The sequence below is a fragment of the Neovison vison genome, chromosome 5, assembly GCF_020171115.1.
Source record: "Neovison vison isolate M4711 chromosome 5, ASM_NN_V1, whole genome shotgun sequence".
NCBI lineage: Eukaryota > Metazoa > Chordata > Mammalia > Carnivora > Mustelidae > Neogale > Neogale vison.
Window position 1 is genome coordinate 109,981,683 of NC_058095.1, and position 22,608 is coordinate 110,004,290.

At 40.6% G+C, this 22,608-nt stretch overlaps 2 protein-coding genes across 2 annotated transcripts in view; both read left to right on the forward strand.

Moving 5' to 3' along the window:
• Positions 1 to 6,175, forward strand: part of LCP1 (lymphocyte cytosolic protein 1) — a 55,763-nt gene extending 49,588 nt beyond the window's left edge. Inside the window, exons 15-16 of the mRNA XM_044249750.1 lie at positions 1,505 to 1,629; positions 4,427 to 6,175. Coding sequence (XP_044105685.1) covers positions 1,505 to 1,629; positions 4,427 to 4,559 — 258 coding nt within the window. The 3' untranslated portion in view covers positions 4,560 to 6,175. The remainder of the gene's footprint in view (positions 1 to 1,504; positions 1,630 to 4,426) is intronic.
• Positions 6,176 to 21,025: 14,850 nt separating this feature from the next.
• Positions 21,026 to 22,608, forward strand: part of CPB2 (carboxypeptidase B2) — a 61,230-nt gene continuing 59,647 nt past the window's right edge. Inside the window, exon 1 of the mRNA XM_044250673.1 lies at positions 21,026 to 21,203. Coding sequence (XP_044106608.1) covers positions 21,130 to 21,203 — 74 coding nt within the window. The 5' untranslated portion in view covers positions 21,026 to 21,129. The remainder of the gene's footprint in view (positions 21,204 to 22,608) is intronic.

A 22,608-nucleotide genomic window follows, 5' to 3' on the forward strand; every position in this document is an offset into this window, starting at 1 on the left:
CCTATGAGGTGAGGCTCCAGAGCAGCGTGCAGCCATAGGCCACTGAACCATTACTGTGCAGCCATGGGGCTGATAGCCCAGGGGCGCGCAGCCTCTCCACAAAACAGCTGTCACTGCCGCCCATGAGGTTGCCCTGTGGCTTCGGCATGGTTCTCGTGGGGACTCATTCTTGAGAAGGTCTGACAGCTTTTTTACTCCTTGTGTCACTCGGGGCTCATTTTCTCCTGTCTTTTCATGAAGTCATTATAGAATTGACACACACACACAAAAGAAAAATGTCACCTAAGCCCCACATTCCTTTTAAGTGAAATCCTAGAAAGAAAACAGTGAACACAGTTCACTCTTGAATAGCCATTTTGGAAGGAGCCCTGGTCCCATTCTTGTCTATGAGTGTTGCCAGTTGCCAGCCAGCTCCACCTGTCAGGCTTGGACAGGACTGTGGGCGGAAAGGAGGAAGGGAATCCAAACTCAGATCCCTCCATTTGGTTTCCCTCATGGCTCTTCAAAAGAGATAGAAACTCAGGCTAATGTTGGAAATTGGATCATGATTACATATCCATTTTATTTTGTAAGAGTCTTCACGTTACCAAGGAGTAAATAAAAATGGACCCACTATATTTTTTAAAATATCATTCCTCTTCTCCAGAGGACCGATGCGAGAGACCTAGCACCTTGCAAGGGTGCTGTAGCTTGTTCCTTGCTGAGAATGCATTCTGATTTGGACTCTCAAGGAGTGCAGTGTATGGATTTGACTCTGCTCAGAGGGCCACCTGCTGTCGCCTCTCCACACGTGCACTCACAGGTGCCCGGGAGAGGGGAGAGCACATGGGCGCCCTCACAGCTCTGGGCGTGAACATGAAAATGCTTACATTGCCAAAGAAAGAGCCCGGGATCTTAAGTCGGAGTATCTAGGTTCAAATGCAGCTCTGCCGCTTACCAGTAAGTCACTGAATCTCGGAAACTCCCTTTATTCACTGTGCATTGATGCCTAGACCTGAGGCTGGTGGCGACAAGTGAGGCAACCTAAAGGCAACCTAAAAGAAGTTCTGGGCAAGCCGGGAGGCCACAGCAGGTGCTAGTTACTATTGTTGCATTTACTCACGCATCTGCTGGAACCCTCTCCTTGGACCTACGGACTCCGTTCTTTCCCTGAGGTCTTCAAGAAGGGAGCATCTGCCAAAACTCCTGTCCAGCTGGGTCCTCGTCACGATCCCTGCTGGTCAGCTCCGGGATGGCCTGCAGACTCCCTTCCACTCACTGCATGAGAACGACTCCCTGCCTGTTGGCAGACAATGGGTTTCCTCCACTTCCAGAGGCACTGGGAAGTCTGTGACACCCACAGAAAGGACAGTTGACTTGAAAGCCCATGTGGAACACTGTGGCATTTCCCAAACCAGGCTGTGTATCTTTTGTGTTTAAGAGGAGAGAACCATCCACTTCCCTTGAGCGAAACACAAGTAAGCTGGGGACTTACTGATGAAACCAACTCTTTCTCTCTGTGCAGGACCCGAAGATTAGCACAAGTCTGCCTGTTCTGGATCTCATTGATGCCATTCAACCAGGTTCCATCAACTATGACCTTCTAAAGACAGAAAACCTGAATGATGAAGAGAAACTCAACAATGCCAAGTATGTTAATAAGCCCGAGGCGGGGGAGGGGAGGACCCAACTGGCAATGATAGCTATAAAGTCTATTTATTGTTTGTGCCTTTTGGACAGTTTATTGCGCTATTTGCTTTTTCTTCTCATTACTTACTGTGTCCCATCATCATTACTTTAGATATTGTACAATAGCAGTTTAAGCCTCCTAGTGTTAGAATGGGAGCAAGATAAAGGACAACAAGAATATTCTTCCAATTGGTAAGCAAGCCTCTAGTTTCATAAAACTCATTTTCTAATTGTAATCGATCAGAGACTTCCTAAATAAAGTACGTGCCAGGCCCAAATATAAACACACCCCATTTGTGACTATCCATAGATATGACCGAGCAGGACTGGGGTTCAAGACCAGAGTCTTTACCAGCTGGGGAGCAGCTGCTTGAGGGGGGCTTTACCGTGTAGAGTGAGGGGCAGCAGACTACAGTCTGTGAGCCAAAATTGGATGGTTGTCTGTTTTTATAAATAAAGTTTTATTGGCATAGCCATGCCTCTTCATTTACATATGTTCTCTAGCTGCTTCCTTGCTAGAAGGGCAGAGCTGAGTAGCTGTGACAAAGCCCACAAAACCTAAAATATTGGCTACCTATTTTTTTTTAATGGAAATTTTGCTGACCCATACTCCGGAGTGGTGCCTTTCTCAGAGCCGGTTGTATTATTTCCTAGGGTTGTCATAACCAAATACCACAACCGGGGCAGCTTAAAGCAACAGAAATGTCTTTTCTCATAGTTGTGGAGGCTGTTAGTGTGAGATTGAGAAGTTGGCAGGGTTGGTGGCTTCTGCGGCTGTGAGGGAGAATCTCTCCCTTGCCTCTCTCCTAGCTTCTGCTGATGGCCCGCAGTCCTTGTCTTATAGATAGATCACTCCAGTCTCTGCCTCTGTCTTCACATGACCTCCCCTATGTGTCTGTGACTTTACATGGCTGTCTCCCTTCTGTGTGTGTGTCTGGGTCTCTTCAGGCACTAGTCATATTGGATAAGGGCCCCACCCCACCCCAGCATGGCCTCATCTTAACTAATTATACCTGAAACAACTTACTTTCCAAAGAAGGCCATAATCTGAGGTACTAGAAGGATAGGGCTTCCATATATCTTTTTTCGGGGGGCGGGTGGGGGGACACAATTCAATCCATCAGAAAGTTCCAGAATTAACAAGTTGAATAGTGCCCAGCAGCCATATATATATATATATATATATATATATATATATATATATATATATATATTCATTCATTCTCAACAGTATTCTTTCTGTTCCTAATTTGGGAAATTTGGAGGCCTGTGTTCCTTGTATGCTGGAATTATGAATGGTAACTACAACAGAAGGATGGGGTAGACGAGGGACACAGGGTGCTATGGAAGAGACAGGAAGGGAAACGAAGATCATCAGAGCAAGTAACATCTAAGATGAGATATATTGAAAGGACAATAAGGAGGAGGCTAGGGGTAGACAGGTGAAGGAGGGAGAAAGAATACTGCAGGTAGAGGAAAGAAGACATATGAAAACCTAGAAATTTAAAAAAAAAAAAAAGTGGGCCTAGTTGTTCAAGGAGAATGTGATTAGGTTTAAAGAACTCGAAGTTCTTAAGTTAGTTTACAGAGCCCAAAGTCTTAGAGTTACTAAGTCGTTCAGCTGAGGTCCAAAGTCTGATATCAGAGCTCCCCACTGCCCCCCAAGCGCTTGTCTCTGCAGACATGATCCAAAATTCCTTTGAAAAATGGGTAAAAGGGATTATACAAAATGCTAAAAATGGTTCTGTTTTGGTGGCAAGGTTTGCATGATTTTCTTGACGCTCTTGTTTCTAATTTTTCAACAACTTCCCTCTGTATTTTATAATAGAAAAGTACATTTTTGTTTCATTAATAATCAATATAGAGGAAGTGATTGAGAAATGGTCAAGGAGAAAGAATGGGGACTATGTCTGCCTGATGCTTTTCTTTTAATATGATCAGTAGAGAAAGAATAAAGTTAGTTTACAGAGCAGAGAGAATAATGGGACCTTAGGCAGAATGGGGAATCTCTAGAGTAGTCCTTATAAGAGGTTGCTAGATAATAAATGAGGTGAATAAAAGAATTGCCAAGTAGTAGTGTGGGCTTATTTGAAAATAGATTACAACTCATAAAAATTATCTTCCTATAATTAAAAAGTGAGCAAAATGTTCCAATGGAGCTATAATAATCTTATCTGGAAAATGTATAATATAAAACTCTGGCTATACTAGTATTATAGTAACATAAATAAATACATGCCTATGTGGGCAAAGACTGGAATGGAACAAGGAATAAAACTGATGTGTGAGGTTGAAGTATGACCGATGCATCTCCCCATTTTACTTCCTTGTAAAAATATTTCTGCAGGGCAAATGGAGTCTGCCAACCTTTCCCAGCACACATTCTTGTTCAGTTCTATGATATTTTCTGCCGCTCTGCAGCCCAAGAGAATCCTCATGGTGAAGGCATCAAAAGTGGCAAGAGCTCAGGGAGTCTCTAAGGACAGATAATACATTTGTAATTATCTTGAGTCTAGACAGCAAGTCTGATAAGAGTCAGAAGCTTTGTTGGGCCAAGATTTGCCCACAAAAATGGGAGGATGCCATGACGGACTCCAAGTATCCCAAGAATGAGTTCTGCAGAGTATCTGAGATATAGTATGTGGTGTGTGGTACATGGTATGTCGTATGTGGGATGACAATGAGTATGGTCCTGAGGGGTCCCCTTCATACTGTGTTGCTCAGACTCCCCTCATTCTTCCTCTTTCCTCCCTTTTAGATATGCCATCTCTATGGCCCGAAAAATTGGCGCCAGAGTGTATGCTCTTCCAGAAGATCTGGTTGAAGTGAACCCCAAAATGGTCATGACGGTGTTTGCTTGCCTCATGGGGAAAGGAATGAAGAGGGTGTAGATCCCAGTGGGGAGGCCACATGCACATTCCTGATTGCTCAGCATGGGATACCTACAGGAAGCATGGGGACGAGTCAAAGCCATTCCAAAGTGTTCAACTTGGTGACGTTATCCAGGATTCCAGAAAGTGTATGTTTGTTCAGCCAGGTAGCTTTTCCTGTATTTAACAAAAATGCTTCATTCTTTGCAAACAAAAAACAAAATCCAATCTCTTACAAATCTTTTTTATTGTTGAATTTATTGCTGCCTTGAAAATCTAGAGAAGAAAAAAACTTATCTTCCAGGCACCCTTTCTGCTTTTGCCACTAGTCAAGTATAGAAGCTGCACTGTTATTAATCATATTTCAAACTGGCTTAATTTGACTGCCTTTTTTGTTCAAGGTGAGAGCCAGGAAAGGGGAACTCATCCAACCAGTCCTTAAAGCCTATTTCTGGCAGCCAGCATTTGATCTGTTACAAGCCTCTCCTTCTGTTCCCCGTCCCCTATACTCTGTCTCCCGTAGCTCTGCTTTACATGCTCTCAGAACTGTGCCTTCTTCTGTGGCCCACCTCTGCTTCCCATTCTTGTATCTGGGCCCTTTGGAGCATCTGACAGATCAGTCAGGCTGTTGGGGCCCCAACAGTCTGGTGATTTGCAGAAGTAGGACATCATCAGAACCTCTCCTCAGAACTAGCATCCCAAATGTCATCAGTTGTGGTTTTATCGGCCAACAGGAAGCCTCTGTTTTTTAACTCTAGGATTTGGGTTGAGACTTGGTCTAACATCTTGCATACGATGTCCTCAGATTCTTAACAGGGCAGCTTACATCCAAGGAGGGTGTAATTGAGCATTGTACCACCAGGGGGCAGTGTGGAGCCACAGCAAAGCATCCAACCTTCCGGGTGCTGGCTCTCCAAGCATTTAGCCCTGCTTGTTAGTTCTCCCTGTTGTGGTCTGGCTAACTTATCTGGTGACTGGAAGCAATTCAGCTCTGCTTTCATTTGCTGTTATACCTTAGTACATCTGATTGCTGCAAGGCCATATTATCAATGTTTACTTTTTTGGTAGTATAGAAGCTTTTTGCTACCCGCCCCCAAGCTCAAGGGGGCAATATGTGCCAATGAAAAGTGCACCCCCATCCCACCCCTTATCCCCCCCCCCACAATACACAGTCATATCCATATGACATTTAAAGAATTCTGAAACAAAACCAGAGGAGCAGTGTGAATCTGAACCGCCCTAATAGATGATGAAAACCTACCGAAGGCTAGGAAGCGACAGAGCACTGTGAACCAACACTAGACTCCCTCCGTCCTGGTAAAAGGGCTCATCCACGAGGTATCCTCTTCAGGAATGGCATGTAATGGAACTTAGCCATTTTTCAAAGCAATTGAAATGCCTCTCCCTGGATCTGTTCCTCGGCAGCACGTTCGAGAAGCCAATCTGTGGCCTCTCCTAGCCCGTAATCTGTATTTCTGCCGCATCTGAATACAAAGAGGTTGGCTTCATCTTAGACTGAACTTAATGTAGCCTCAGATCATTCTCCCCCACCTGCCTCCAGGAAGACTGTTACTGCCTTAACAGGAAATGAAGATAAAATAATGCTCAAGATCTCTCCAAATAAAATGTTCCCTTTATGAGATGTCTCTGGATGTTTCCTTTTGACAGTTCCATTAGAATGTAGCATGACTTATTAATTAACTTCATTCAGCCAACACACACCGAACGCCTAATATGTGGTAGGCATTGTGCAAGGTTTTAGAAATACCCTTCTAAGTAAGAGCAGCACTGTGCTCAGCTGACCAGGTTCAATAAATTCTCAGGTGTGGTGAGTGATACAAGGGCAGGGTGAGCTTGTAACGGAGAAACAGTCTAAAGAAAAACCGAAGAGTAAGCTCAATGTTAGACACATTGAACCCAGTCATGAACAAAAACCAGATGTGGGGACTGGTGCAAAGATGGCTTCTATAGAGATTGCGGAAGGAATCCTTTTGGCTGGCAGAAACTGATGTCCGCTCTCCAGCCTGGTTGGGCGGGGCATGGTGAGGGAGGAGCATCGGGCAGATGCTGAAGAATTTTGCACCTGCTGGCATCCTCTGAGGTGGGCTGCTGTGATGGAGAAGCATCTGTTTGGTTGCCTCCTCACCAGCAGAGGATCCACACCCACACGGCTGTTAGGACCCTGGGTTTTGTGATCCTGCCATGAGTCCCAGCTTCACCAGCAGCTTCTTTCTGGAAGTGGCTCTTTTCTAGCCTGAACATTCCTGTATCTTCCACATGTAGGAGGTAGCTGCCTTTTCTACCAACCAAGAGGCTACAAATCTTTAAGTGTGGCCTTTTGTGCAAGACTGCACTGATACATCACCTGACCAGTACAGGAGACCAGTATGTACTGACCAGTACAGAAGAGCACCAACAGTTACTCCCAAGGAAAGAAAACTGGCTCTTGGAGAAGAGAAGGCTAATGGAATACAGCAATCTAATCATGATGATTTTTCTAAATTTAGAAGTTTGTTACATTTTAAATAGTCAATCCAAGTATGGCATCAGGAATTCAATGTGTACCAAAGGGGCTACAGGGACTAGGACACCTTCCCACCTCTGTGTAGGGAGATAGGCTTTGAAGCAACCTCATATCACATCACTGTGAGCCCATTGTTAAGTCACTGTGAACTTGCACTGGGCCACAATGGAGGTATTTACACCACAGCTGTGATCAAAGTTTACACATAGGGTTTTTTTCCTTATCCCCCGAGAGGTGGTTTATCAACCCACCACTCCCCCTGCCCCATCCCTAGGAGCCCTCCTGGTCAGCAGCCACTGCTACTAATTCCTTTTGTATCTTTCTAGAAATATTTTATGCATATAATACACAGACACATACACACTTTTTTTTTTTTAATTACAGATGTTAGCATTCCATACCCATCATTCTGCATCTCACTTTTTTCACTTAACACCGTATCTTGGTGAATGTTCCGGGTTGGTATGTGTAGACCTGCTCCCATATCCTTTCAGTAGGGTATAGTATTTTGTTATCTAGGTATCCCAAACTGCCTTTAGCCAGGGGCTTACAGGTAGATATTTAGGCTGTTTGTTTGCCTTAGCAAACAAGGTCACAGGGTGTAAGACTTTACTTCTTGTGCACAGAATGTTTATTTTAACTTGACAGATATCTATCAATTTCTGCTCTGTCAAAGTTATTAACATTAGACAGTAAAAACATAGATCCTTAAGTTCCTTCAAATTATTTGACAAAACAGCCCCTCGAGCTGATGCCAACTTCTCCATTTTATGCCGATAGAAGCCCTATTGATCTAACAAGGAGATAATGGACATATACACGCACATGTGATACATAACAAAAAATCAGAATGTGATAAATGCTATAATAAATTCATGGATAAAGTATGGGGAAATTTTCAGGGGGAAATTAATTCTGGATGAAGGGTTACCAAAGTTGGCAGATGAATTGAGCTCCGCCGAATGTGAAGGGAACCATGCTTTACATATGTTGAAATCTCTTACAATGCCAAGGACTTTTCTAGATATTTAATAACCTTTTAAATATTATTAAACATAAGAAAGGTAATAAATGTTTTAAAAATGGATTTGTTTTAAACATAAATAAGTGTTTCCCGACCAGGAGAGATGCCAGAGAGGTGGGGAAAATGTGGCGAAACAGACTTACCTACTGAGATTTTAGAATGGAAGGTGTTCCTGTGTGTCTGGAAGTTATGACATTCAAGTCTGTCTGATGCAATATGTTGGACTAGCTGAGCTTTTAAAGTCTCAGCCAACTGAGCAATTCTATCCATCTACACAGACACACACTATCTAGTCTGTTTCTGGAAGCAAAACCGTGGTCTTGATTTTAAAAAACTACATAGATTCAGCCTGTTGTACACCAGCCTGACTCGGACGGATGCTTGAGGCATGACAGACATTTCTTTGGATGGTTTCTGTTCCAACCTTCTTTACAGTTACTCTGCCTGTTGTCACACAGCAGCTGCTGAGATATGATGGACTTTTGTTCTCTGTCTACCCCAGTGACCCAATACACTTGGATTAAATGCTGGCAGCACTCTCTGTGAACTTGACATCTTGCCCAGCATGTCCTTGCAAGCTTCATGATCCAAAAACCAGAGCTGATGCTCAGGACAAGTTAGCCTTGGCTGATCCTCTTGTGAAATCTAGTTACTTTGACAGTTTCCTAATAAAATTCCAGTGATAAAGTTAGCTGTCAAAGACTACACCTTATTCAGTGTCGTGTCTCCCTGTTTCTGGAAAAGTTTACCAACTGAGTTTGTGCATGAGTGACCCCCCAAAAAAATCAAAAAGGAAAAAATATTGTGTCAATGTTTTCTCATTTCTGAAGTCTGCATATATTTAGTATCCACCTTTGTCAAGCACAAAAACAGGTAATTTAGTCAATACCTACTGTCTCCACATTAACAACTCAGGCAGATTGAAAAAATGGTGATAATTTTTGTTATCTGGTATGCCAAAATTGGGGATTTCCATTTAAATTGATATTTTAGTTAAGAGAGCTATCATACATCATTTTTGGAATAGGAGCATTTAGAGGATTAGAATGCATGCAAATATTTAATTATAAAGCTATGTGTAATACTCAAAGATAAATTTAAAATGGATGAACAACCTAAATGTGAGACAGGAATCCTCACACAGGCAGCAACCTCTTCGACCTCAGCTGCAACAACATCTTGCTAGATACAACTCCAAAGGCAAGGGAAATAAAAGCAAAATGACCTATTGAGACATCATCAAGATAAAAAGCATTTGCACAACAAAGGAAACAGTCAATAAGACTAAAAGGCAACCGACAGAATGGGAGAGGACATGACATATCAGATAAAGGGCTAGTATCCAAGATCTATAAAGAACTTACCAACTCAACACCCCCCCCAAAAAATCCAGTCAAGAAATGGGCAGAAGACATGTGCAGGTATTTCTCAAAAGAAGACATCCAGGTGGCCAACAGACACATGAAAAAATGCTCCATATCACTCGGCATCAGAGAAATACAAATCAAAATCACAATGAGATAACACCTCACACCAGTCAGAATGGCTAAAATTAACAAGACAGGAAACAATAAATGTTGGCCAGGATGCCGAGAAAGGAGAACCCTCCTACATTGTTGGTGGGAATGCAAGCTGGTGCAGGCACTCTGAAAGAGTATGGAGGTTCCTCAAGAAGTTTAAAATGGAGCTACCCTTTGGCCCAGCATTTGCACTACTGGGCATTTACTCTGAAGATATAAACGTAGTGATCCGAAGGGCCATGTGCACCCGTATGTTTACAGCAGCAAGCTCCACAATAGCCAAAATATGGAAAGAACCTAAATGTCCATCGACAGATGAGTAGATAAAGAAGATGTGGTATATTTATACAATGGAATATTGTGCAGCCATCAGAAAGGATGAATACTTACCATTTACATCAATGGGATGGAACTGGAGGGTATTATGCTGAGCAAAATAAGTCTATCAGAGAAAGACAATTATATGGTTTCACAAACAGTGCAGAGGATCATAGGAGAAGGGAGGGAAAACTGAATGGGAAGTCAACAAAGAGAGACACAAACCATGAGAGACTGTCAATGCTAGGAAATAAAATGAAGGTTGCTGGGGTGGGGGCGGGCGGCAATTGGGTGATGGGCATTAAAGAGGGCTTATGATGTAATGACCACTGGCTGTTGTATACAACTGATGAATTACTGAACTCTACATCTAAACTAATGATGTACTATATGTTGTTGGCCAATTAAATTTAAATTAAAAAATAATAAAGCCATGTGTAGTATAATGTAAAAGTTGGCAGGTCTTCCTGGACTTGGCTATCTCAAGGGCCCAGTGATGAGTCCCAAATAATCAAACTTCCTTGCTCAAAGGGTAGTGCTCAGGTCAGGGGGACCTGGACACTGGTTGGCCCTTGCCACAGACCTATTAAATCAGAATATGCATTTTAAGAAGATTCCCAGGTAATTCATGTGCACATTAAAGTTTGAGAAACACTGTCCTAAAAGAATAGAAGCCCCCTTAAAATACCTATAGTTGCTAGGTACTTAATTCAACCTGCTTCAAATTAAATCAGACACTAGACATTAGACATTTGGGACACTTAGGAATCTCCTGGGGATCTTGTTAAAACACAAATCTCCCAGATCCCACTACAGATTCAGTGCCTTTAGAGGTCGTGGGCCTGGGAGTTTGCATTCTCCACTAAATACCCTAGGAGAGTCCATGACTCACAGACCACACCTGGAGAAGCACTGGTCCAAGGAAGCTGTTCCCAACCCTGGCTTCACATTGAAATTACTCTGGGGGCATTAAAAAAAATTGTTGATGCCTATACCCCTCCCTCCAAGATTCTGATATAATTGATGTGAGGGTACAGCCTGAGGCAGCCAGATATTTGAAAGATCTCCGGATTACTCCTCTATGGGGTCAAGTGTGAGAAACACAGGTCTGTAGCCTGGTGTACTCTTCAAAGGACAGGGGTGGATGAAGCACATTAGAAAGTGGGGAGATCAATACAAGGCTCGATCCCAGGACCCTGAGATCATGACCTGAGCCAAAGGCAGATACTTAACTGATTGAGCCACCCAGGCACCCCAAGGGATGATGATTTAAAAAGGGGGAATGAAGGGATGGAAATTTCAAGGACAAACCTTGCTCTGTTCACAATTTAGCCATCCAGCCAACACACATTTGCCTGTCTGGGTGCCAAGTAAGCCCCTCAGTGCCTCAGGTTTCAGGCTCTTGCTAGCCAAAGCAAGGAAATTGGAACCTGAGGTAGAGTTCTCTGCCTTCCCAACTCAAATCCCCCTCTTCAGTGGCCTTGGAGATGGCATCATCCTTTCTCCCCTGCAGAAAGGTTTGGCCAGATATGCCAAACCTTTGTGCAAATTATAAAAACTGCTTCACTCTTCATGAATAAACATGAGAGATAATGTGTGGAGAGAAAAAACATTTATCAATTAAGTGTCTTCAAAACCTCCCAAGATTATGGGGCTTTAATGGCTGAATGATTTTGAAAGGAAAACTTGTAAATTGAACTGCACCTGAACTCATAATAAAAAGCCATTAAATTAATTGACTCTCTTAGTGCTTACCCAACAATAAGCCCGAGCTGTATATCCAAGTGAGGCCAGCCAAGATCTCTGTGGCATTTACCCTGATCCTCAGGCTGCTCCCGATGAGAGAAAGGCAAAGCAGACCATCCTCACAGGGGAAATTATCTTCTTACGCAGTCTTAATAAAGGCTGAGGGGTAAGGCTATTGAAGAAGCACTTGCCATATTATTTTTGCCAGCTAATGTTCCAAAATGACTGGAGAACAAAGGTATAAATCCGATGGGCCCCAGGGGACATGATTCAATTAAATAGATCCCCCAGAACTAGATTGCCTTCTGGGGAGGCAACTCATCTCCTAACTCTCTGGGAGCATCAGAGGAAAGGGACGAGCTGTACCCAAGGTCACGATGAGCTAGATAAAGCCCCGGGCAGAGAACATGTTGGTCCCCTACCAGTCCCCTTCCTGGTTTATCTTTTTAATGTAAGTGGGACATTTCGAGCACCTGTTTCTGCCGGTTGCTTTCACATGTTATCCTAGTGAATCCTTACAACAGCCCTCTGATGTAGGTTATTATTAATCTCATTTTTCAGAAGGGGAAACTGCACCTTAGACTCTTAGAGAGTCTAAGAGATTCACCTGTGAGCTAAGTGTGGCGTCCATCTGATCAAACTTTGTGTTCTTTTCATTCTTCACAAGAGGTGCCAAGGTCAGAAATCTCAAGGAGAGATGCAGAATGAGAACTTGCCTCCAGTTTTTTCTTTTTTCTTTCCTTCTTTCCTTCCTTCCTTCCTTCTTCCCTCCCACTTTTCCTCCCTCCCCCTTCCTTCCTTCCTTCTTTTTCTTCACGAAATAAGCCCAACTTTTCAGTGTAAAGTCTGAGGAATTTGGGCTGTAAACAATTGTGTAACTACCACCACAGTCAAAATGCAGAATCTTCCCACCACTCAAAAAAAATGCTCCTGTACCTCTCTGCAAGTTGATCCCTTCCTCTCCAGCCTCAACCTCTGACAACAACGACCCTATTTTCTGTCTCTATAGTTTTGCCTTCTATAGTGTGTCATACAGACAGGATCATACACTATCAATCTTGTAGTAACTGCCGGTTTTACTTGACACGATGCTGTTGAGATTTATCCATCTTGTTGCACGATCAGTAGTCTCTTCTTTAATACTGCTGAGGAGCATTTCTCTGTGTGGATGTACCACAACTTGTTTATTCATTCCCCAGTTGATGGACATTGGATTGTTTCAAGTTCTGTTTTCTTCCCCTTTCTTTCTTCCTTTCTATTATGAATAAAACTGCTAGAAATACTCAACTTTTTGATTATTCAGCTGCTGTGAATATTCAGGTCTTTGCATAGCCATTGTTTTCCTTTCACTTGGATAAATACCCAGGAGTTGAATTTCTGGGACATATACAGTAAGTATGTTTAACTTTATAAAAAATAGTCAAACATTTTCAAAATGGCTATGCCATTTTGCATTTCCAAAAATGTGTGAGTGTTTAAGGTGTTCCATATCCTCACTATTGCTTCATAGTGTTCGCCTTTTTCATTTAGTCATACCAGAGGTGAGTAGTGACATATCATTGTGGTTTTAATTTGCATTTCCTCAATAACTAATGGTGTGGAGTGTGTGATGACTGGCCATTTGTATATTTGGGAAAGTGTCTATATAATCTGCCTTTTGAAAAAATTTTTTTATCTTACTCTTGATTTACAGGTGTTCTTTATATATGTTTGATACAAATCCCTTATACCCAGTATGTTTTGAAAATATTTTCTTTTAGTTCATAGCTTGTCCTTTCATTTTGTTGAAAGTGTCCTTTGAGAAACAAATGCTTTTAATATTGATGAAGTCCAGTTTTTCATTTTCTTTTGCTATTTGTGTTTTTTTATGCTCTATCCAAAAAATTCTTTGTCTTTGGTTCAGCCATAAGAACCCCCCACAGGAAAACAAAGGAAAGGAGGAAAGTGAGGTCAGAATTTCTTTTCTTCTAGCTCCTTCCCTGCAAGATTAGGAAAAACTGGTTGAATCTCTCAAGGAGAAGTCATAGTTCCTGTCTGTGAGCCTTCTGCCTATGGCTCTATTTCCAGGTTCTTATCCTTTCACTGCCTTGTTGTTACTTGTCCTGGTGTACTCAATGATCTTTTATAATTTCCCTATATCCCACCAACATCAGTGTAAATAATACTTTTATTAAACTGCCCACAAATTAACCGAATTGAGTATACGATCTTGCAATATTCACCAGGAAGTCTTCTTGGGTTCCACAAAACATTCAGACTCACAAAACCTTCACCAGCCTCCTTCAGCACCATTCACTCAGAGATGTATAAGCTAGAAACCAAAGCTTGACACAAGGCAATGTCAGGAGTTCCTCTTGCATTGAGCAGTTTTTGGAGGAGTCCCTAAAACAATCCACACAGCTTGCCAGTCTCCCCAATGACATTTCAGTGTGAAGGAATGAGATTTACATTGGGCAGGTGTAAGAATCACCTTGGCTTAGAAGCCCCATGCCCCCAGTAGCCAATATTCTATAACTGGGTTCCTGTAGAGACATGCCCAGATACAAAAGTCACCACATTCATAGAAGCCTAAGACTGTGATGTCTCAATCAGCTCATTTATGGTCTCCAGATACAATTTACCCAGCAAGGGTTATTTCTACCGTAAACAATATCACCTTAAACTTAGTTGACATGTTACCTTCATCAAGTTCTTAGGGGAACAGCTAAGTGAAAGTCACATTCTCGTACAGAAACATCTGTTCCCCATTGGATCACAGGCTATATATTCTCTGTATCTCCTTTGGTGTATTTAAACTATCTTGGAAAAATGGTAGTATGCTAAAATCTGCCCTATGTTTTTATGCATTTGTGCTTGTATTTCTATCACATTTTGTTTTATATTTTAGTGGTATTTTTCAACTCATAATGTTTAATGACTGTTATATGTTAGCTGTACCTCTTATCAATTCCAATTGATCTTTGTTCTCTTTATGCTTTTGTGTTGATTGAGCTTGCTTTGTTTGATCTGAACACTACCAACTTTAAAAAATTAATAGACTAGAGAGAGTCAATTATCATATGGTTTCACTCATTTGTGGAGCATAACCAATAGCATGGAGGACAAGGGGCGTTAGAGAGTAGTAGGGAATTTGGGTAAATTGGAAGGGGAGGTGAACCATGAGAGACTATGGACTCTGAAAAACAGTCTGAGGGGTTTGAAGTGGCGGGGGGGTGGGAGGTTGGGGTACCAGGTGGTGGGTATTATAGAGGGCACAGCTTGCATGGAGCACTGGGTGTGGTGAAAAAATAATGAATACTGTTTTTCTGAAAATAAATAAATTGGGAAAAAAAAAAGAAAAAAAAAATTAATAGACTATATTTTAAAGAAGTTTTAAATTTACAGAAAAATAGATCAGAATATACAGAATTCCCACATTTGCCCTCGTTTCCATCTTTGTGGGATTTGATTTGTTACAATTGATTAATCAATATTGATACATTTTTAACTAAAATCTATCATTTACATTAGGGCTTACTCTTTGTGTTGTACCTTCTATGGATTTAACCAAAAATGATGACATGTGTCCCTCATTATAGTGTCATACCGAAGAGTTTCAGTGCCCTAAAAACCCTCTGTGTTCCACCTATGTATCTTCCTCTCCTCCCCTCGACCCAATGCAACCACAAATCTTACTGTCTCCAGCTTGGCCTCTGCCAGAATGTCATATACAATGCAGCCTTTCCAGATTGGCTTCTTTCACTTAGCAACATGCTTTTAAATTTCCTCCATGTCTTTCTGTGCTTGATAGCTCATTACTTTTTATTGCTCCATGCTAGCTTTTGTTTCTGTTTTGTTGATGTCTCATTCTACATACCTCTTATCTTTAGCTTTTATAAATCATCTTACTTTAGGTGTAAACCTATAAAAAGCGCAGACTGGCCACCTGCTACTGCGGGGAGAGGCAGGATACCTGAGAGCTTTCTCCTATGCTGCTGAAGGCTGAGGGCGGAGAGGAAAGTTGAGGGCAGATCCCGAGGCAATCAGACCCCAACCCCTGTGAAAGAGAAGGACCTGCTCCTGTTTTTAGGTAATTTGAGACTGTGATAATAACATCTAATGAGATAAAAGCAAAGCCTAAACCCGGTCCACTGCAGCCTAGATTGGCTCAATCCTTCACACTAGTGGCCTGACAAAGAAGATATATGACCCTTCTGGGCATAAATACTATTTACTTATATTCATACTATCATTTTATACATAATATCTCAGATTCAATTAAAAAAAAACTGTAAGTGAAAAAGCAAGAGCATGTGACCTAACTTTAAGAGAGGAAATAGTTGGGGCACCTGGGTGGCTCAGTGGGTTAAAGCCTCTGCCTTCAGCTCAGGTCATGATCCCAGGGTCCTGGGATCGAGCCCCGCATTGGGCTCTCTGCTCAGCAGGGAGCCTGCTTCCTCCTCTCTCTCTGCCAGCCTCTCTGCCTACTTGTGATCTCTGTTTGTCAAATAAATGAATAAAATCTTTAAAAAAAAAAAAAGAGAGGAAATGGTTAAAAAAATACAGAAATTGTTGTGCATGAGCAGCAGTGAAAAGAAAATTCAAAAAAAATCTGAATACAGGTATCAGATATGAAAAACATGATATAGAAATGAAGAATTATTTCAATGGACTTATCAGCAAACTGCAATAGCAGGGAAATGAATAAGTGAACTAGAAAGTATACAAGCCAACGCACAAAGAGAAAAAGAATAACTAAGAAAGAAAACACAGAACTTTTCTAGTTATTCTTGCTGTTTAAAAAAAATACTGTGAACTTAATGGTTTAGGTTCACACTTCCACAATCAACTGACTATATATATATATATATATATATATATATATATATATATATAAAAGAAAAACTGACAAAGTGATTCCACAGGGAAAAGAAAGTCTTTAGGAAGTGGTGTGAGAAAAACTGGATGTCATAAGAACTAAAGAACCTCAATCCCTGCCTCATACTGCACACAAAAATTAACTTGAGGTGGATTCTAATCCTAAACGTAAAAACCCAATCTATAAAGTTTCAAAAACAGTTTGAGGACTTTGAGTTAGTCAAAATTTCTTGAACAAGTACCAATCACCAAAGCAAATTGATAAATTGGACTGAACCAAAATTAAAAATGTCTGCTCTCCAAAAGACACCAATAAGAAGACGGTGAGCCACCAAGGGCAAAAAAATAGTCACAAAACATATATCGGACCAAGTAGCTATATCCAGAGTATATAAAGAAGTCATACAAGTTAGGATAAAAAGTTATGACAAAAAGAGGAACAACTGAATTCTCCAAAATGGTCAAAAACTAACAGATACTTCCCAGAGGAAGATATATTCATAATATTTCTATCCAACAAAGGACTAATGTCCAGAATGTAAGTAGCTCCTACAAATCAATAGTGAGACAAACAGTATGACTAATAATCAAGCAAACGATCTGAACACACACAGACATACACACACACACACACACACACATGTACATGCGCATAGCCAAGAAGCAAAGAAAATGTTCTCAACATCATTAGTCATCATAGAGATGTAAATTAGGAACATCTGGGTGGTCCAGTCAGTTAAATGTCTGCCTTCAGCTCAGGTCATGATCTCAGGGTCTTGGGATGGAGCCCCATATCCCGCCTCTGCTCAGCAGGGAGACTTCTCCCTCTTCCTTTGTTCCAACCTCCACCCACCCCTGCCAGTGCTTATGCTCACACTCTCTCTCAAATAAATAAATAAATAAAATATTTTTTAAAAAATGCTGAGCAAAAATAAACATGTACTTAGAGTACATGCTCTAAGCCATGGACTGGATGTTTATGTCCTCCCCATCCCTCACACATATGTTAAAGCTTAATCCCCAGTATGCTGGTGTTTAGATGGAGCTTCTGGGAGGTGATTAGATCATAATGGTGGATCTCTCATGAATGGGATTAGTGCCCTTATAAAACACGCCCCAACGAGCTCTCTCACTTTCTGCCATGAACTTTCTCACTTTCTGTCATGTGAGAATATGTCAAGAAGGCAGCCATCTATGAACAAGGGTGTGGGTTCTCACCAGACACTGAATCTGTGTCCTGATCTTGGACTTTCCACTTTCCAGAACTGTAAGATATAAATGTTTGTTGTTTAAGCTATTTAGTTTATGGTATTTTGGCTGTAACACACTGAACTAACTAGGATAATGTATGACTTCATGTAGTTCTAAAATAAGCAAAATTAATCTATGATGATAAAATCAGAACAGAGGCTGCTAGAATAAAGGGGAAATTGATTGGGAGGGCTATGAAAGAACTTTCTGGAAAGATGGAAATTTTCTATACTCTATAGAGGTGTGGGTTACTCATGTATATGTGTTTTTCAAGACTAATTTACTCAAACACTTAAATCTGTGCATTTTAATATATGTACCTTGGTTTTAAAAAGATAGCGTCACTGCTGCCTAGGATTGGTTTATAAGCATCTACTGGTTTGTAGAAGACAGAGGAGTAACTAAGCTAGGAGTGACTAAGCCGGGTCTAAGTTAAGTCATCTTTACTGGTGACTAGATCTTTGAAAGCCATGACATTATCATGGTGTAGAAAAAACAAAACTTAGTTTAAGACAGTGTTCTGGATTGGAAACCCAGGGGCTGCTTGGACACATGTGGAGAATGGAGAAAAGTAAGCATAGAAGGTGAAAGGCAGGAAAGGAAAACAAAAGACTTCAAAATGAGCCTGCAAACTAAGGTTCCAAATTACAGAAGAAATCAAATGCTAAGAGAGGCAGTCAATAAAAATCAATACTCAGAGCATGAATTCATCTAAAATACAACTAATCCTTTAGCTCAAGTCTAACACAGACTTTAAAATAAGTATCCTAAGTATTGTCAGCAAGAGCTCTGAAGGAACCATACCTATTAAAAATTAAACAACAAAATGCTTTAAAATGATATTTAAAAATACTGATACAAAAGCAGAATGGGGGCATCTGGGTGGTTCAGTGAATTAAGCAGCTGACTCTGGCTCAGATCATGATCTCAGGGTCTTGGGATTGAGCTCCCAACAGGCTCTGCACTCAGTGGGGAGTCTTCCTCTCCTTCTCCCTCTCTTTCTGCTCCTCCCTGAATGTATGATTCATTCTCTTCCTCTTACTAATAAATAAAATCTTTTAAAAGATAAAAATGGATAAATGTGAAAAAAGCAACTGTAAAAGTTGGAAAAGATTCATAAAGCTATTTAAAAAAAAACGCAATTACAAGACATCCTGAACTCTGCTTTTATTTTAGACGCTTGTGTTCAATTCCAAGGCATCTTACTATTTCTCAGTCACAATTTCTCCAATAAAATTTTTTGATAGATTGAAAAATAAACCACTGGTCAGTTGACTATGTAGTCTGAACTAAACACAAAGAATGAATTTGTGAATTTGAAGATGGTCCTGAGAAACTCTTGCCCAGGATTCAGCATGCAGAGACACAGACTATGATTTTTAAAAACATGAAAAGACAGTTACAAGACATGGAAGGTAGATCAAGGAACTCCAAAGGGAGCCCCTAAAAAGCACTAGCAGATAATAGCTGAAGAAATAATAAAATGGTTTTCCCAGGTTGAAGAAATATCTAAATCCTCAGATCAAATCACATTCCATGTACCGGGCTAGATAATAAAAAATAAATTCACATCCCGACAAGAGTAATGGAGCTGAAGAGGATTAAAGATAAAGATAATCCTTAATCCCTTAAAAGTCATCTAGTAGGAAGAACAGCTGATCTGTAGGGGAACAAGACGTAACAGCAGATTCCTACCTTACCGCAGTAGACGCCAAAAGACAACAGAAGGACTGTCACTAGAATGTCACATTTGGCTAAACTAGTCTTTGGAGGTGAGGGCAGAATGAAATTCTTGTCCAACAGATGGAGCACAATAGAATCTACCACCAACAGATCTTCACTAAGGCAACTTTTCAAAGACTGCCTCAGCAAGAAAAAATGTAAACCCGAGAGGAGACAGGATAAAACAAAATAGGGAGCACAAAAATGGATAAAATTTGTTAGTAAACTGCCACTGTTGACTGTTATTTTAAAGTTACTTTTTGTGTTTAAAAAAAAAACAAGGTAAAAGCCCTTGGATTAGTTTTACCTCACTCCCCTCAGTGTAGTTATGTCACTCATTAAAAACATGTGTTTTTGCTTATATTCATTTTATTTACTTGTTGGTTTCGAGTAAGTGAAAAAATACTGTGATTCTAAAATTCTGTGGTATTTTCGAATTCTGAAGTATTCAAAGATGTTTACTCAAAAAAGCATCCCTCCTCCCATCTCATCTACCCTGTTCTTATTCCTGCATCTTTTCCACTCAGTTTTTCTACCTACCTGCTGTGGGTAACCACAGTCTAATGGATTTCTGGTCCAGTCTTCCCATGTATCTTTCTCTAAAAGTGGTCAAATACATGTGTATATCCATTTTCTTCTTCCTTCTTATATAAGAGGTAGTTTCAGTGGTGCCACCTTCATCCATGAAGTATGTTTTAATAGCTTTGAATCACAGAGAGCAAAGTTTGAAATCTCAATCCTTTCCTTCTCAGAAGTCTGTTGTGGGAAGTTTGTTTTATTTTGCAGTTTTGCCTGCCCTGTCCTTAAGAACATTCTAATCCACTGACCAGCGGGAATTTGGAGATAATACCTGGGCTTCATCCACTTACAGAGATAAGCTGTAGCCTCATACCAGACAAAATGCCGTAAGTCAGATGCTACCTTCAGAATGACATGTGATGAGTTGTTTTTTTTTGTTGTTGTTGTTGTTGTTTTCATGTGATGAGCTTTGATTTAGATAATGGCTCTTATGGTGACCTTTCCTAAATAAACATGATTCAAAGCAAGCCGATTTTTTTTTCTTTTGGCCAGAGAACTCTCTAGGACATAATATTCCTATTCTCCTATAGGTGGGCCCATCACTTCATACAAACAAAGAAAATTTTCTTTAAATGGAGATTCTACAATCCTCCATACAAGCTCTTCTTCTCAGCCTTGTAAGAGCCACAAAGTTGAGAAACTCACCTTCTATGTCTTCATCTAAGTTGAAAATGTTGAAAAAGACAGAGACAAGGGAAGACCTCTTTCTACTCCATGGGAGACCTCCCACACCACGGGTTACAGCCATGAATCAATACTCTAGGGCTATTTTTCTTAAAAAAAAAGACACATTTCTGCAACATTACTATACTTTTATTCTCCATCTGTCTTCCCTGAGGAGTTAAATTTCTTCTAGGAGTCGAACGTAAGAACAACTCTCATCGCACTTTATTTTTTAAGGGTGAAAGTAGAAGCTGAGTCAATTGATCACAGAAATGAGAGGGAACATGCCATTATATTTTAACCAGTGTGTAAAGAAGTCTCTTATGTAAACAGTCATCCTGGCCCTTCTCTCAGGAGAATTTTGTTTTTCAGCAAATTGCTGTTGGGATGAAGCTTTATAGCTTTGGAGTCCTCGTAGCCATCTTCCTCTTGTGTGAGCAGCATGTCTTCGCTTTTCAGAGGTAACCTAATAGAACCTTAAATAGTGGGCGGCCATTTTCCCCACATGGAATCTAGTCAATGCACTAACCTGGGGAGCAAAATGTTAAAAGTTTGAAGGTCAGCTCTTTCAGAAACTTTCCATTTGCCCTGACAAATAGTACATTTCAGTGTAATATGGCTCTCACTAGATTCAGGGTCTTTTTTTTTTTTTTTTTTTTTCTTTTCTGTCTCTGCTTCTATTACTGAGAGAAAGCTGGATGATATGTGTATTCAGTGGCTAGGAAGATTAAAGAAACGGAAGCTTTTATAAAAATAATTATTTATACTCTAACACATCACATGGTTTATATTTTTTGGTCTTCATACACAAAATATATTAACTGGGTAATTTGTATTAACTATGAATAATACAATTACGAGTAACTGAATATTTTCCTCTTGTACATAGAACAGAGGAAGAAGAGGAGGATAAGGTATGAAATAGGAGGTTTAGGTTATGCATGGGTTTTCACAAGAGATATGAAAGGAAGAAGAGTTATGTTATAAGGAACACATATATGAACATATCTAATTCTTATTTTGCTTTGTTGAGTGATTCCCTAGAGAGTTCTTACATAAACTGCTTAGAAGAGTACAAATGGATCTTGTCTTCTAACATATATAATATATAGTAAATATCCCCAGCTATGTGTAATACTGTGATATATTTACTAGTGAACTCATAGACTTTTAAAATTGGTATTATTTATTTGGAATTATCTTATTTTTTTCCTTTGTTTTGCTTCTGTGGTTCTTGTCTTCTCCAATTACCTCTAAGACAAAAGCCTCTCCCGATTTAGTGAATAGTAAAGAGTGAAAAAATCAACCAGGGACATGAAAATTCTGTCAGAAATACTTATCTCGGGGCTGGGTGGCTCAGTTGATTAAGCATCTGCCTTCGGCTCAGGTCATGATCCTGGGGTCTTGAGATCAAGCCCTGTGTGGAGCTCTCTGCTCAGCAAAGAGCCTGCTTCTCCCTCTCCCTCTGCTCCTCCCTCCTCTTCCCTATTTATACAGATTCATAAAATCTGTACCAAAAAAAAAAATACTTTTCTGAGTCAGAAAGAGCCATGGGATAGCATTTAAGAAAACAGAGCTTGACTTGAGAGCCTGATGCTGTGTTTGTACATCATCACTGGTTTTTTTTGTTGTTGTTGTTCAATATGGTTGTCAAGTGTCATGCAATGAGGTCCATCACCAAATATATGATTGTTATTGAACTGACATGGGAGTCAGAGGGAAGAGGGAAGGAGGAAGTCTGGTATCAACATGTCAGGCTGGGAATGGTAGACACTGGCAGTATCATCCACAGAGAGGGGAAAGGGAAGGAACTCATGGTTATTTAGCACCACGTGTTGCCTCACGCACTGGGCCAGGCACTTAGTA